The sequence below is a fragment of the Notamacropus eugenii genome, chromosome 5 (genome assembly GCF_028372415.1).
Source record: "Notamacropus eugenii isolate mMacEug1 chromosome 5, mMacEug1.pri_v2, whole genome shotgun sequence".
Classification (NCBI taxonomy): Eukaryota; Metazoa; Chordata; class Mammalia; order Diprotodontia; family Macropodidae; genus Notamacropus; species Notamacropus eugenii.
The window spans coordinates 334,928,720-334,946,209 of record NC_092876.1 but is presented as its reverse complement, the minus strand read 5'-3'; the positions used below and the strand labels follow the sequence as shown (position 1 = coordinate 334,946,209).

The following is a 17,490-nucleotide window of genomic DNA, read 5'->3' as shown; positions in this document are numbered from 1 at the left end:
AATAACTTCTAGATCCCCAGTGGCATAATCTTCAAGACCCGCCGCCCCCCCCCCCCCCCAATGACCTCAAGCCCTAGGCTCAAATCCAACCTCTTCCATTTACCAGCTATAAGACCCTGAACAAGCCAACCTCACTGGACCTCATTTTATACACCTATAAAAATGAGGGAATTGGGCTCAGTAGCTTCCAAAATTCCTTCTGGCTCTAACGCTATGATTTTATACCTCAATGAAGCAAATATTCAGCACCTCTGAAGAGTATAAGCAAAGAGAATCATCAATTTGCTTCCATCCTCGATCAGACTCCTTGGTGACATTGAAAAAGAAAACTCCCATTTTGCTTTATTACATGTTTGAAAGCAGTTTTATTTAAACCCTATATTAACCCTTCAGAGGTTTTTTAAGAATGCTAGAGAGCCCTTTAAATGTGCCCATCACCTGAAAAAACAAAACTGGTCAACAAACAAAAATAAGGATCTACTTTGCTTTATTTCTGAATTTGGGATGATTTCTTTAGGCCAGTTCAATCATGCTGTACATGTCACTGACAGAGATTTCTTCAAGAGTTCATGGCTTCGGGGAAGGAGGCAGAGGAAGGGAAGCCTTCTCTCTCCCTTCCCCAGGTTAACTAGGTCATTCTCTTTAAGGAAGGACTCAGAAGCCAATTAAAGCCAGCTAGGGGCAGAATGGATGGGGCACTGGATTTGTAGTGAGGAAGACTGAGTTCAAATCCTACTTCAGACTCCTACTAGCTATATGACCCTGGACAAGTCACTTAATCCTAGTATAATAACACCTGCCTAAGGTAAGGTTGTGAGGATAAAATGAGATAATATTTGTAAAACAGCCTCAAATCTTAAAACACTACAGAAATTCTACCATTCTTATCATTACTATTCTCATTACCTCATGGGCCAGATAATCAAGAAAGTCTACTTGCAAACCTATATTCCTGCAGCTGCACTGATAGCTCATCCCCACCTTAACTCTGCCAGATCAATCTAGATTTGTTTCTGAGAGACCTTGGTAGCAGTGCCAGCTGGCAAAGCAGTGAGTGAAGGCAGAGTATGCATGATGAATATGTGGAATAATTCTGCAGGGAGACCAATGAAAGGGTCTTGGTTCTTTCAGGCCACTAGATTCCATTAGTAAAATTCCTTCTTGGAAGGCACTAGGTAGCATTTTGGTGTCCAGCATTTCAGCACTTTTTATTTATGCATTAATGTATTCATTCAACCATCCAATGTGTAAGGTCCTATGAAAGGGAGATACAAAATTGAATAAGATCCGGCCCTAGCCTTAGGGAGTTTGAAATTATACTTTCAGAAACGAATTGTTTATTCCCCTTTAACAGATAGCATCTGAGGATTTAGAATGGAAAGAGGTTCTCAATTTAGATGTTCTCTGGTCCAAGCTTCTCATTTTACAAATAAACAGAGTCAGATTTAACCAGATTAAGGGATTTGCCCAAGGTCACACAGGTAGAAAGTTCTTGAGGTTATAAAATCATAGATCTCGAGTCAGAAGGAATCTTTTGGTCAATCCACATTTTGGTACCCTTCACATATCCCCTTTCCCAGATCTCCTTCTTGCTAATGCACTTCTTCTGAGATTATTTCCAATTCATCCTTTTTATATGTTGCTTATACGTAATTGTCAACATGTTGTTTCTCCAGTTAGATTCTGAGCTCCTTGAGAAGGGCAGGAACTGATTGTTCTCTTTGGTTTGTTTGCTTGTTTTTGTATCCCCAATATTTAGCACAATCCCTGGCACACAGTAGGCACTTCAAACTTGTCCCATGCCTTCATTTTATGGATGAGGAGGCAGAGGCCTAGACTGGTTATTGTGTCTCCTTTGCTCTCGAAGGTCATCCCAGACCAGTTAATTGACTTGTCCAAAGTCACACATAAAGTAAAGGGCAGAGCTAGGATTATGAATTTGGGTCCTTGTGGTCCTAAGCTCTTTCCACTCTACAGCACACTCCTTATTTTTGTTTGCTGGTCAGTTTTGTTTTTTCAGGTGATGGGTATATTTCAAGGATTCTCTAGCATTATTAAGCAACCTCTTAGGGCTTAATATAGAGTAGGTTTAAATAAAACTGGTTGCTTTCAAGCATATAGTGCAGTAGAAATAACAATGGCTGGAGTCCAAGGATAAAGTTTATTGTGTGACTTTGGGCAAATCACTTAAAATCCTGGGGTTTCAGTTGCCTCATCTGTAAAATGTGTGGTGTTGAACTACATGGCCTCTGAGGTCCCTTCCAGTCTTGGCGCTATGGCCCTATGACTTCTATTATCCTTTACCTACATGAAGTGATAACAATCTTTGATGAACTCCAATCTGCACATCAATGGATCAGTATTCTTTAAAGAACACCATTCACAATGCGGTAGATCAAGTGCCCTATGAAACTCACGGATCTTTTAACAAGGAACAATTTTTTTTTTATGTCCAAACTTGTGATTTTATCAGGGTTGGAAACTCCTGATATGGAAACTCCAGCTTCCAGTGTGGACTGGCAACTCATCTGTGACTTAACAGTTTTAGAGGAATGTCAATGTCATTGGGCAATGGATAGGCAAATGGTAATACACAAATGGAATGGAATTATTAACCAAAGAAATAATGGTCATGGAGAAGTCTGAGGAGTCTAGTAAGACATGAACTTCTGCAGGGTAAAATGAATAGAACCATGAAAATAATATGCAGAATAATTACAACAATGTAAATAGAAACAATACCACCTTCCACATCCCCCCACTACCCCCAATCCCTTCTTTAATTTGTAGAAGTGGGGGACTATGGTGGTGGAATACTGTTTATATGATCAAACACTAAGGATGAATTGATTGGTCTGGAAGAGCCAATTACTAAATCTTAGCGTAAGCATTTATATCTCAGAAATTGGTAAAAAGCTACAATTCAGGGCTTGATCTACTGCTTGCTGATTTGCTTTGTTTCATAGACTTAAGTGATGGAGAAATAATAATAATGCAAGTTAAGCTTAATAATTTGTAGGCTTTTTTTCCCCTGTAGAGCTGCTTATTGAACATTTTCTAGAGTATCCATGCTGAATGTTTAAGCAAGTTGTTTGTGTTCACAAGTCTTATGTGTCAGGGACAGGACTTGAACTCAGATCCTTCCTGTTTCACAGCGCCTCTCAACAATAATCCTGCCTGCTCCTTTTGCTGTATTTTGACTGATTATGCCTTGTGCCTCAGGCAGCTCTCAAGTAGAAATATTACTCCTCCTCTCAGGTATTATTCCTCAAGTATTTCCTAAGTCTTTCATAGCCATTGACTATCTGTGGAATGGGTGGATTGGTACACTGGAGGTGGGAGAGGGGGATATATACTCCAAAGAATGGCTTGCATTGGCCAGTCTACCCATGCTCTTTGCCATTGACAGAGATCCCTCATACCAGAGAGTCCACAGCAGAAAGAAGGTTGATGGAGAGGAAGGAAAAATTAAATCAAAGGATTTAGAGGTAGAAGGGGCCATAAAGGCAACCAAGTCTTATTTCTCCATTTGATCATTTAGCCCAGATAGGTGAGGCAACTTGTTCAAGGACATAGACATAAGTAAGTGGCAGGTCCATGATTCAAGCTTATGACTCCAAATTGATTTTCATCACTCCCCAACAGAGGACAGTGTAGAGTATGTAGGTAGGACCATGGAGAGTGTCCTGAGGCTGGGATACCTATCCTCTTTTTGAAGCAGAGATTAAAGAACGGTAGTATAGCATTAGGTGGTATGTCACAGTGGTGAGGTAGTACAGCGATTAGACTAGGAATCAGGAAGACATGAGGTTAAATCTTGCTCAGACACATTAGCTTTGTGACCCAAGACAAGTCACTTAACCTCCTTGGTTTCTCAGTTTCTTCCTATATAAAACAGAGGTAATAATAGCACCTATTCCTTAGATTTATAGTAAGGATAAGAGGAGATAATATATCTCCTTTGCAAACCTTGAAATGCTATGAAAATATTAGCTATTATTATCACTCAGAGATTCAGCCTTTCAATAGATTTGACTCTGATTTTGCCTAAGGCAAGTTTTGGCAGGTAAAATATTTTGGGCTAGATGGGACTGACCACAGAATCACAGGATCACAGATTTAGTGCTGAAAGGGACTTCAGAGGCAAACTAGTCCAACTCCTTCATTTGACAGCTGGGGAAACTGAGGCTCAGAAAAGATAAAGGATCTGTTTCAGATCTCACAAGTAGCAAATATCAAAGGGAAGATCACAAGACTCTTCTTGTTTCCTACTGGAGGCTCCTCCAGGGAAAGTGTAGAATTCCTTTTTGTTCACTATCTACCCCTTTGTTATCCTGATAAGATGGGACAGTTGCTGGCAGTTTTTCCCTAGAGGATCTATTTCCCTGAAGCTCATTTGCTCTACCATCAGACAGTATGGTTTGGGTATAGGCCAGAGATCTAAGAGCTTTATCATGCTACTGAAGAGTTGACATGTAAAACTCTGTCAGGAAAAGCTGAAGAAACTGTGATAATCTGCTATACCTTGTCTGAAACACAAAATTCCTAGCCATAAGTGACTCCTCTGGCACAAGGCAAATGAGAGGGAGCGACATAATGCAAAATACAGAGGGTCAGTCTTAGTTGAGCTGCAGCAAAGATCTGAGCTCGAATCCTGTTTCAGATAAGCACCAGTTGTATGACCATTGCTAAACTCTTTGCTTTAGTTCTGCTACCTCCGTTAATCTTATTAGTCCCATCTGTAAAATGGAGGTGATATGATGATCAAAGGAATTCCACAAATCACTATATAAAGGCTAGCAATTATTATGTTCCATAGAGCTTCTGGTTAGGAATCCTCATAAGACAGTATGACCCAACAGAAAAGGTCAGACTTGGAATCTAATTTCTGTCACGGATGACCTTAAGTAAATCATTTGCCCTCTCTGGACTTCAGCCTTCTCATCTACAAAATGTGGGGGCTAGTCTAGAATTCAGGGGTTCTTCACCTCTTTTTTTGTCCTGTATTCCTTGGACAGCCTAGGGAAGCCTATGAATCTCTTCTCAGAATAACGCTTTTAAATGCATAAAATAAAACACATAGGATTACAAAGGAAACCAAAGGTTAGTGAAAAAGAAAAATGCTGCTTTTTCCCATCCAAGTTCACTGACCCTGTGAAATCTAGCTATTCATGGACCCCACATTAAGAATCTTTAGTCTAAATGATCCTAAGGATCCTTTCTAGCCCCAATATTCTGATTTTTTAATCCTTTTAGGAATTCAACTGCTTTTTCTCCCCATTTCTTCTTTCTTCAATGTGTTCTCCTATGAAATCCTTGAATTTCGAGGCTGATAGTATTTTCTATGGACTATCTAATCCATCCTCTAGACAGATTATAATTTTCAAAGTCCACCAGAGGAATAATTTTCATATCGCTTTAAAGAATCCACTCTAGTATTAAGAAACTCAGTTCAAATCCTGCCTCACATATTTACTGTCTGTGTGACACTGGGCAAGTCACTTAACCTCACTTTGCTCCTTTGTAAAATGGGAATAATAATAACACCTACTTCACAAGGTTGTCATGAGGACCAAATGAAATAATGTCTAAGAAGTGTATAGTAAACTTAAAGGGCTATATAAATGTTAGCTATTATTTTTCATTATTACGTGAGAGCCAATTTTTGTTTTTGCATGTTAATAAAAGGAGAAGAGTCCTAGATAACATGTGTCTGCTTCCTTTCCATCCTTCTTCTACTCATATACAACCTTGGAAATAGTTCTCTGCTGCTTGGCTGAGAAACAATTTATCCCCTGGAAATAAGTACAAGAGAATGCTTGTTTCATTTATTTTACTAAGCATGCATTTCCACAGAGTACTGTGGCTTGACAAAGGCCATCAAGAATTTGGTAAATGTTTTGGGATGTACTTAGTGACAAGGCTCTTTGCAGGGAATACTGAGAATGCAGTAAAGGGTCTCAGCTTCTTTTCCTTGCAGAAAATGTCCAAGCTTTCTTTGTCTGCAGTCAGAAGTATTCTAGAATCATATGGTTCACTCAGGATCCTAGGCACTGACTCATAGGTCACTGGCAGGGGAGCTAAGATTTCAAGAAGGCCAGTACCATCATTTGGATATGATTCCTTCAGATATGATAAATAGATACTACCAGTTATTATACTTTTAATATTTTGTTCAGACTTGTTATTTCTTTGGTGTCTAGGGCTCCCCATCAAAGAACCTTCTTCCACAAATAATGAACCAACCACAACTGCTCTACCACTTAAGTCTTATGAAACTGATTGGGAATGCTTTAGAAGGTTAAATAACTTGCCCAGGGGTCTCATAGACAGTATGAATTGGAGAGAGGACATGAACCCAAATCATCCTGACTTTGGGTGCAATTCACTGGCCACTATTCTACATTCTTCTGCATAGATTAATATAACCTGAAATTTCTAGGATTATACGATGGAGGGAAAACCCATTAAAACAAACTCTGGATTCATCTGGATTGTTTTCTTCTAAAGGGATTTTGTGTCAGTGAGTACATTGGTGAAAACCGTATTCCCAATCTACAAGAATTGGAGACAAGAGAGGGAATACCAGACCTTCTGTAGTTAATTAGCAAATGTAAAGAAATTTTAAATCTGTTTTGAAAAAGAAAGATAAGCTTTGTGGGACTGGATTAGATTGGATATACCAATCAGCCCCACCCATGCCCTCCATATTTCTGGACATTTATCTGTATCTGTAAGCTACTATTTATTTTGGTGGGCTATCTGGGAGCTTAAGTGGACTTGTATAAAGAGGGTCACTGGGAGAGGAACAGATGAGGTGATATAAAGGATGAAGAGATAATTTTTACGTGTTAGAACTGGAAGGGAAACCTTCCTACCTTCTTGCTGATCGTACAAATCACACATGCTCTGGTCTCTTGGTCATTCAGAGCAACTATTACATGAACTGGGACTAGTGAATGATTTATTGTACAGGATTATTCCCTGCACAGAATTCATGGCACTCATATCAGCAGGACACTATTACCATGCTGAGACATGGAGCAGTAGGTTATATAGAGATCTCTGTCTGAATGAAATTTTACTAATGTACCCAGAATCTTGAAGGTGTAGGACTCCAGCCCAGTGCCTATCCCAGAAGGACAAAGAACTCACAGTTTCACTCCAGTTATATGCTCTTTTACCTTTCCCTCCTCCCAATACATCTAGCTTTCAATTTCCAAGCAGGTCGACTCACTGGTTCCAGGAAAAGGATACTCCCCTCTTTGCTCTTCTCCTGAACATTCTCCATTCCAGGGAGAGCTGATGCAACACGCCGGAATAGCTGGGAATTGGGGGTAGGGGATGGGGGAAGAAACACAACATGAAAGGCATCAGAATGAGTGTTGTCTTCCCCTCCCCTCCTTCCCTCCCCCTCTGCCTTCCTTGTGGTGTTTTCCATCCACCTTCTGGGAGCTGTAGCCTTTCAGAGCAATGTGGGAGATTGGTAGCCAGGGACAACGAGAGGCTCGTCATGGAAATAAGGAACTTGAGAATAAAGAGGGATGTGGTTGCTGAGGTCCATACAAGGGCTGACTCTGTAGTCAGGAAAAAGAATTTTGGCAAGGCACTATCAGAAGGCCAGACTCCTTCTCAAAGAAACTGTAAGTCCCAGGAATAGGGAGCTGAAATTCTGTCCTGTGCACTAAGAAACTAAATTTGAGCCAGGTGCATTGTTGTCACAAAGGTCGAGTGGTGTCTAGGAATACACATAAGCCACAGTATCATGGAATCATGGCATGACAGTTTTGTGTATGTGTGTGTGTGCATGCACCCACAGCCCTAGACCTCAATGCACTGTGAAACTGAATAATGACATATGGGAAGTCTGTCAGGAAGGGCAGGCAGGGGTTCTAGTAGATACCAGAAACATCTTTACTTACCCGATAATTTAAAACAATCACAACCATCAGGAGGTGTTGATGCTCATATGACAATGCAAAGTTTCCTGGTTTTCTCTCTGGGGCTTTGTGGACTCTAAGACTGTAGGATTTGGAAAGGCTATGTGATAAGTTAATAGAGAGCTAGCCTTGGAGTCTGGAATCCTGCTTGTGACACATATCACCTGTGGGGTCGTGGCCAAATCACTAACCTTTCCAATGCCTCCAGCCAATTCTTCAAGGTTAGAATTATAGGTTAGTTGCTGATCTGCCCTGGTGAATGAATTTTTCACCTTAGGAGTTCTTGACTTTGATGAAATCCCAGCTTTGCATTTTCCCCAAATCAGAGACTTTAGAGCTGGGAAGGAACCTGAAGGTGGTATTTATATCCAGTTCCTCTGACTTGAGATTCTATCCTCATTAAAAAAAAAATACTAGGTTGTCTTGTTAGAGTAGATCATGGGGTGTATGAGAATGAGTCCTGAGCTAGGAGCCAGACCTGCTTCTAGTACTGGCTTCACTTCTTACTACCTATGTAACCTCCACTGGGTTACTTAAAATGTCTCAGAACTTCAATGTTCTTGACCGTCAAAAGGACATAGCAATATATTAACCTACTGCAGAGAGGATCTCTTAAGTATAGGATGAGATCATAGGATCATAGATTTGGAGCTGGAAGAGATCTTAGAGGCCATCTAGTCCAAACCCCTCATTTTCTAGATGAAGCAACAGAGTCTAGAGAGTTTATGTGACTTGCCCCAAGTTACAGAGACAGTTAATAAAAAAAAACACCAGGATTTGAACCCAGCTTTGTAACTCCAAATTTGGCACCCATCACTGAACCGTGCTGCCACTTCTATAGCTTTACTGATGAATTAAGGGGGAAAGTAAAATAAAACAAAATAAACTAGAGAAGCCTCTTTGAAGAGGGGACAATTTTTCATTTCATTTTCCTCTCCCTGGTCCCTAGGATTGAGCATCGTACACAATAGGCACTAATAACTAATTCCTAATTGAAATAAATTAAGGAGACCAAACTAGATGTTCTCTAAGGTTCCTTTACCTCTAATGAGCTAATCAGACTTGGTCTAGTGTTTAATGAATTCTTGATCCCTAGCAAAGTCCTAAAATGAGGAGGTTCATCTCCCTGGAGCTTCCTTGAGAAGTTGTTTTTCCTTTGAACATAGTGGATGGTCCACCCTGGAATGGTACACTTAACCTCTTGTCTAAGTTTTCTTGGATTCACTTTTTTCCCTAGTGAGAACAGTCTTTTCCCCAGCTCTTTGTCATTTGATCATATAAATGGTAATTTGTTAGTAAATGCTCACACTTCCCTTTTTATAATATTGCTGTTGCATATGGTAAACAATCTCACTTTACTTGTCTGGTCTGATAGTTGCATGAGATAGAGTAAAAGTTTAATTGTTAGAGATTAATAGATGATTCATAGAGCTGGGAGGGAGCTGGAGATCCTCCAATCCAAAGATTCCTCAAACTGACAAAGAACACCATGAAACTAAAAAAGGCTTAAGAACCTCTGGACTCTCAATATGTTTTTAAAGGCTTAAAATAAAATACATAAGATTACAAAGGAAACCAACCATATTGAAATATAGTTATCAAAAAAAATTCTTTTAAGAACAAACCAAGTTCCTGGAATCAAAATGAAGAGTCCTCATTTCTAGTCCCATTCCCCTTCCCCCACTTTACAGATAAGAAAACTGAGGTCCATTTTCGAGAAACAATTGGAAGCTGCAAATGTAGTTAGGAACCAGTATCTTTATTATGAATCATTATTATGCCAAAGTTCAGTTTCTGTGTTTAAGAGGACTTTTTTCTACGTTTTAGGAGCTGATATTTTAAATGGCATTTTTCCATTTAAGAAAATGGAGTGATTCTGTATCTTGACATGATTTATTGTTTCAAGGAGAAGCAGATACTGTTGGAAACTAATGGAAATTATTGACTCCGGGTATACTGCTAAATCATTTGCATAACAGCCAGCACAGAAATGCACAAGTTTTTACATTAACATGCATTTTCCTCCCCACTCCCACTACCATCACTGAACAAGATGAAATGTAATAGAGATAAGTGTAAAGTCTTACAACTGAGTTCAAAAAGTAGATTTTGCAAGTACAAGATGGGGGAAGCCTAGCTAGGAAACAGCTTGCTTGAAAAAGCTCTGGAGGGGGGGGTGTTAATGGATTGTAAGCTCAATATGAGATTCAATGGCGTGTTATAGAGATCACCCTTCCAAAAATTATTTTAGGCCTCATTTGGAAAAGCACAGCTTCTAGGAATATGTAGGTGTTAGTCATCTTGTACTTAGTCAAACTTCATCTGGTATACTGATTGTCTAGTTCTGGGCACAATGTTTTAAGAAGGACACTGGTAAGTTGAAGAGTGTCCAGAGAGGGGCAATCAAGAGGGTAGAGGCTCCTGAGATCATGTCATATGAGAACTGGTTCAGGGAAGTGGAGGAGGGAAGACTTAGGGAGACATAATTAGATGTCTTTTGTGAAGACTTAAAATTATTTTGAGTCTCTTTAAAAAGTCAAAAGAGAATCCACTTTATTGGTTCCTCTACCTGTAGCACTATATGTACTATATTATATACCATTGTACTATAATATATGCTATATATTATTACAATTCCTATAGTATTAAAATGATTTCTTCAAAACTCAAGTGCTCAATGTGAGTACTTATTGTGAAATGTCTTGCAGATATCTATGTAAAGGAGCTGTAAACCAATGTCAATTGCCCCAGGCAGTTGTGGAAGGCAGGATTTTGTTATCCATTACCAGGGTAGAAGCAGCATGGGAAAGTGGAAGGTGGAATAGAATAGGTAAGAATAAATAGGCTCCAATCCTGGCTCTCCCACTTACTCTCTACGTGACTTTGAACCACAAAGGAATGATGTCTCTAGCTCTCAGATGGTTTTCTCTGGAAAATGAGGGGTTGGACTTACCAGTCTTTTCAACTCTAATATTCTGTGATTCTATGACGTTGCTATAGCAAGTAGCAGTATAGTGTGGTGGAAAAGGCATTGAATTTGGAGCTATGAGATCTGGCTTCAAATCCTACCTCTGATTTTTATTCTGGGCCTCAGTTTCATCATCTGTAAAAGGGAGTTGGATGAGGGGACCTCTAAGGTCCCTTCCAGTTTTATATCTATGATTTGATGAATCAAAAAGAAGCTGGGTCTGGCTGCATTAATAGAATACCAGTTTTAATGGGAACAGGCTACAGTAAGGGCAAAGTGAGTGTTTGGACCATCTGGTGACAAAGAAAGTGCCTTCTTTTTTCTAATGCATTGATTTAAACCTCTTTTGAGCTATTAAAGGAGCTCTGAACACTCAGCAAAAGATCTTGGAGTGCAGCTGGGATGAGCAATTGCATCTAATGGACTTAAGGCTGTTTGTTAAATCTGGGCTGAAGATAGGTCCTAAGTACTGACTAAGAATGGGATGCTGTCTGCTGGAAAATCATAGAGGTTCAGAGCTGGCAGATAGTTCAACTAGGGCCATCTAGTCCAACCCATACCCAAGCAGAAATCACTTTGACAATAAAAAAATCCAGGGCCATTGAATCTCTTGAATCTTATCCTCCACTCCCTCAATATCTCAATATTGCTTCCATATGGAGGTCTCAGAGCCTTGGACCTTGAGCAACTGTCCCATTTCCACGATTCTGTATCATATTTACTTAAATCACAAACCTTTCAATTCAACTCTGAATGCGAATGTCCCTTGTTTCAATAGCATGGCTCCTTTTTGCTTCCTGACAATTGACCTTGGGGGCATTGTGTACATGAAAAGACAACTTGCATAGCGACTGGGGGCACATTCAAATAACCCTGCATTATTGGGCATAAGATCTTGCCCATAGTCACAAAAATGAAAGGATATGGAGTTGAAGGGGTCTTAACAATTATGTAGTTAAATTCCTTAGACTTTACAACACTCCCAATAAAAAGTCCTTCAAACACCACTGATGATAGCATAACTTCATTTCATTTTTGGCTCACATAGGCTTCCTAAGCTTTCAGCTCAAGAATTCAATCTCTCCACTGTGAGAGTTTGCAGAGAAATTTTGCAACAAGTGGCACACTGAGCTGCTCTCCTATCCTCACTCTATACCATTCTAATACCCACCTCCACACCTTTGTGGATTCTTCTGGCCTGGAATACCATTTCCTATTCACCATTCATCCAAACCCTACCAAACAATTTTTTAAGGTTTAAGTAAACTTTCATCCCTGCATGAAGTACTCTCTTTTCCCCTAACTGCTTTCAGCTCACAGGGCTCCTTATCTTCTATGAACTCCTTCCCATGGAATTTAGAGTTTGCACTGCTCATTCAGGCATGTAATTATATAAGGTTTTGCATTGTTCTCTATCTTCTGTGTAAATGTTTCCCCATCGTGTTAGCTTGGCACAGTCGACAGAGTGCTAGGTTTGGGGTCAGGGAGACACGAATTCAGTTGTCACTTCTGATACTACCTAGTTATGTGAACCTGAATGAATCATCTAACTTCTATGTGTCTCAAGAAAATCCACTAAGTCACCAATGGAGTTTAATCTACACTGATGAAAGGTGTTGCCAATTTTCAAGTTTCCTATGCTGATGAAGTCACAGCTCCTTTAAGTCTCTTCAAATAGTAATTCAATGGCAAGAAATAATAGCGTAGTGTTGAATACATAGGAGATATTCATTGAATTGACTGGAATTGACTGATTTCTTCTTCCTACACTGGGAAAAGACTTTAGAAAATTCTATCTTCCTCAGAGCAAACAAAAATCACTAGGTCAACACCCTTTGAGAGTAAACTCTGTCAACAGAATCATCTTCAAGCACAAAGGACAAGTAGATAGGATAAAGTGAGTGGCAATATGCCACTATAACAGGGAGGTATATGTGTATATGAATGTTACGGCTGATGTCTGACATTAGCCTGAGGGACTGTCTCATGAGACTTACACCTTCCATCCTGTGATTGTCTTTTCTTTGATCAAACTTGTAAGTTGGATTCACACCTTAGGTGGGTGTTTTAGTTTATTTCCAGCATTTGACAGCCCTCCTGGCTAATGTATGACATAGCTCTATAAACCTTAACTGAATTGTGTATATTCTCTAGGTGAATATGTTGGATCAGAAGCCATAGATCTCTTACCTGCTTTACGTTGTATCCTGTCTTGGCACTGGTTTCAATAAACATGACACTCAATTCTTTGGCGCGCTGTTCTCCTTCTTCAATTGTTATTTGCCTATAGACACCACAGAGAAGGGGAAATTACAAGTGGCCCATCACAGTTTCACACTGGGGAAAGAAATGATGTCCCGCAATGGCTGTGGGTCCCAAATTCGATGTCCCACAATGATGGTGGCAGGAGAGCATTGGAGTGGGAAATAGCAAAATGAGCAAGCAGACTGGACACCGATCAGGCTTTTTTCACTATTCCAAATCAATGGGATGCCATCAGCACCTTGGACAGCTATCCCAGTATTGTGGGGCATCTGTTTTATGATGCCATATTATGTTGCTCCATGAATGGAAGATGATGATAAACTCCCAACCTTCACTCCATCTTTGCATGTGTTTCTCAGTCTCCATGGATTTACCTTTTCTGGTAATCTGGGATATGATGGACATTTTTCATTTTAAAATTCACAGCACATTTCACAACTTGCTAGGTGAAGGGTAGGTGAGACTGTGATTTTGGGTGTTGGAGTTGATTAAATTTCATTTAGCTTGACTGACAAAAATTGAATTTTTTTAGGAGGGAGATCTCTGTTCTCACCAGGCAAGTTTAATTAAATTGTATGCAAATTAGCATTCTACATTGGAGTAAGATCTAGCACTTTTTATTTTGAGGATGGCTGTGGTGATATTGAGCTTTGCCCAGGAGAATCAATCCACTGCCTGTTATAGTCCTTTCTCTGCTGCTACAACATCCTCATTTTCTGACTTTTGAACATAGCTGCTGCCTTATGAGGCCCTAAGGAAATGCACGCTTGTGACCTCCTGTCAGAGAACGTAGAAACCCCACAGTTTAATTCTACACACAGTTCTGCCTTGGTATATGGCACACAATCCCATGTTCACAGCTGAATAAGCATTGGTAAAGAACATGTCAGTTCTGCCTTGAACCAAAGTAAAAATATCCTGTGAAATACCCTAAGTTAGGGTAGGTTGGATAAGGACTACATTTTTGTATTTTGTAGAGTTAGAAACCTTTTTTCCTTTTGAAGGACTATCACAGGCAGAGACATCAAATGGTTCCAGAAACCGTTAGTCAGAAGTTGGAGAAGTCCAATTAGGAACTTTTTGGGGGGTTAAAGGTGGCTAGATTAGCCAACCTGGCAACAGAGGAGCTGAGGATACAAGCTTTGGTTTTTACAGATTAAAGTTACTACTCGACTGTAAACTCCATGAGGATTAGAATATCTCTTATCTAAATTCTGTATCTCCTTCATTATCTGGCACAGTGCTCTGCAAATGGCAGAAGTGAATAAATAACCACTGAATAAATGGATTAAAAAGAATGAAAAAATGGATTAAAAAGAATGAAATCCAGTATCTGGAGAATTAAACATATACACACACAGAGCACCACAGAATGTAAAAGTGAAATGAGGCTTATGGCAAATGTGAGATTGAGTGACTCTTCCATCTGAGAAAAGCTGATATGCCATAACCAGGCACATGTCAACCTGCAAGCTGGGAAACGTGAGGAGGAATATGTCAAGTGTATGGAGTGCTAGCAGCTACTGGCACCCTGGTAAAAGTTTGAAAATATCCACAGCAGCTGCAGTATGGAGAGATACTCCAATTGCTCGGGGCCATAGGAATTCCCAATGCAGCCATGTCCAGCCTTGACCCAGAAAAGAAACTTCTGCCCACAGCAGACCTTTTTTTTCCCACTTAGTCATGTGTAGGCATCAGGAGCATCAATTCTGATTCATTTTAGGTGTGATTCCTGAGGTTTCAAGTTTAGGTTTCAGTTTCTCCACCTTCTGGAGCTTTTCCCCTCCCGCTCTTACCTCTTATCTGCTAGATCTGTTTTGTTGCCCACCAGCATGATGATGACATCACTTCCTCTTTCTGTCCTGACATCATCAATCCACTTGGAGGTCTGTTGGAAGGAGTTGAGATCTGAGGGTGGAAAACAAATATAGAACTAGAGATAAGTATGGAAGAGAGAAAGGAGGGGGAATAATTAAGGGAAGGAAAAAAAAGAGAACAGCAGAAGAGAGACAGAAACAGAGAGATGGTACACTTCTTGGTAGAAGATGAAGTACTTGAGGTATGGAGATATTCCAGTAATAGAAGAAAGATGTTCTTTTTCAGCACAGAAGGAGAAAGAGAAAAGAGAAAACAGGATTCAAGTAGTATCTTTTACTGTGTACTAATAGTACATCTTAGAACCTTCCTGAGGACTAAATCTACTTTACAATGTGGTGATAATAATGAAGCTGCGATGTGGCAATACAATGAATTTACCATCCTGCCAACATGAATAAATTTAAGTTTCTTTCAGGGACATTTGGGGGACATTTCTCAGAAATGCTAGCGAATAATTTCACTTAATCAGGAATGATTAATTTTCTCTGGAACTTATTTTTCTTTAACATTTGCTAGTGAATCACTCTCTCTTTGCTTTTATAGACAAGTGATTTCATGAATTCAGATGTGAAAATCCATATGATGACTGGGAATATTAACTGTTTTAGTCAGTGCTATATTGTGGGGCTTATTTTATTTCCATGGAAGCCCAAATTTACCAAGAGTCCTATTTCTTTGTTTTCTATGTCTATGGCCTCTGTGTTTATGAAAGACAGACAGAAGTAGCCATTCGTTGGAGGTGTGTGTGTGTGTGTGTGTGTGTGTGTGTGTGTGTGTGTGTGTGTGTGTGTGTGTAGGCCTACAGATAGAGAAAGGGACTACAAGATGGGTTCTGGAGGACAGCTCAGCTCAAAGGCTTGATTAAAGGGAAGCCAGGACAGAGTAAACAAGGACATGATGCTGGCAAAGAGTTGTAGTGTAGAGGATCCTGTCATGGGTACAGTCTGACTCCCTGCCTCAGGTCTCTCCCCACTCCGATCCATCTTCCACACAGTCACCAAAGTGACTTTTCCTACAGATAGCCCAGACTATGTCACCTCCCTGTTCAGTAAACTTTAATGGTTTCCTGCTATCTATAGGATCCCATATAAACCCCTGTTTGGTATTTAAAGCTCTTCACCACTTGGCCCTCCCTTCCTGACTCTGTGGTCTTAAAGGGCATCACTCTCTTTTGTCTACTTTATGGTCTAGTCATACTAGTCTATTTGTTGTTCTGCATGTTACCCATCTCCCATCTCTGAGCCTTTGTAATGACAGTCTCTCATGCCTGGAATGCTCTTCTTCCTTATCTTCAGTTCCTTGGTTTCCTTTAAAACTCATTTCAGGTGTCATCTGCTGCAGGAAGGCTTTTCATGGTCCCTCCAAGCTGCAAGGGCCTTCCCTTCTCAGGCTTTCTGTATGTATCTTGTATGTCTGTTTATGTATATGGTGTCTCCTCCTATTTGAACTTATAAGCTTTTTAGGGGTAGGAATTGCTTTTATTTTTTCTTTATATTCTCAGGTTTAGCACAGTGCCCAGCACATACTAAGTAAGCACTTAATGAATGCTTGCTGATGGACTGATGGCATGTTGCAAAAAAGAACCTGCTTCCATCTCCCTAGACTTGGACTTTGGCATTTGATTCCTCTGCACCAGCACTGATGGGTACCATTGTTTCAATTGCTTACATATATTCTAGCCTGTGCTTTTCCAGCCTTGACCTGGGTGCTGGCTGTCTTTGCTGTGCATTGTGTATCTTGGTTGCAAGAGCAGCTGCAGCCAGGAGAGGCCAGCTCTGTCTACAGAAATGAAGGCCTTTCTTCTCCACACCCTCTTTCCTTACTTCATTTCCTTCCAGATTAACCTCAAGGAGGAATCTTAATTCAGTACAAAATAAAGCACCTGCCCACATTCAGCATCTCTATCATCTTCACAAACACCTGTAAAATTATCTATAACCATCTTTAATATAATGAGTTTTAGTAATCTTTTAGGGCTATGGAAAATTCCTCATGGAATTAGGATAAAAAAAAAAGAAAGTAGCAAACCCATCTAGAGTCTACCTAACAGTTCTTAACTATTTTTGAGTCACAGACCTGGGAGGCTGGTGAAGCCTATGGATCCCTTCTCACAATAATATTTTTAAATGCATGAGATAATGTACATAGAATTCCAAAGGAAACCAATTCTACTTAAATACAGTTATCAATTAAGAAAAAAAACCAGTTCATGAACCCCAGGTAAAGAACGCAAACAAAATATACATATCCATGCTCATGCCCTGAGCACCAAAATATTTCTGAGAAATTATAGTGTGGTACTGTTTTTCTCTACCCCCTCCCTACCCCCTCCCCACCATGAATTGCAAGCAATAGGTAACCTGGGCAGATGCAGGAAATAAATTGTGGTGTGCCTGGTGTTAAAATGAAGTCTCTAGACTCCTGCTGCTCAGCAAATGT

General features: G+C 40.0%; 1 protein-coding gene across 3 annotated transcripts in view; it reads right to left on the bottom strand.

The window, feature by feature from the left end:
• The window catches only part of RAB6B (RAB6B, member RAS oncogene family), a 168,896-nt gene that overhangs the window by 9,802 nt on the left and 141,604 nt on the right, over nucleotides 1-17,490 (bottom strand). For all 3 annotated transcript variants that reach the window (XM_072613613.1, XM_072613615.1, XM_072613614.1), the window contains 3 exons: nucleotides 14,970-15,081; nucleotides 13,099-13,192; nucleotides 7,258-7,324 (listed from right to left, as the gene is read on the bottom strand). In XM_072613613.1, coding sequence (XP_072469714.1) covers nucleotides 7,258-7,324; nucleotides 13,099-13,192; nucleotides 14,970-15,081 — 273 coding nt within the window. The remainder of the gene's footprint in view (nucleotides 1-7,257; nucleotides 7,325-13,098; nucleotides 13,193-14,969; nucleotides 15,082-17,490) is intronic.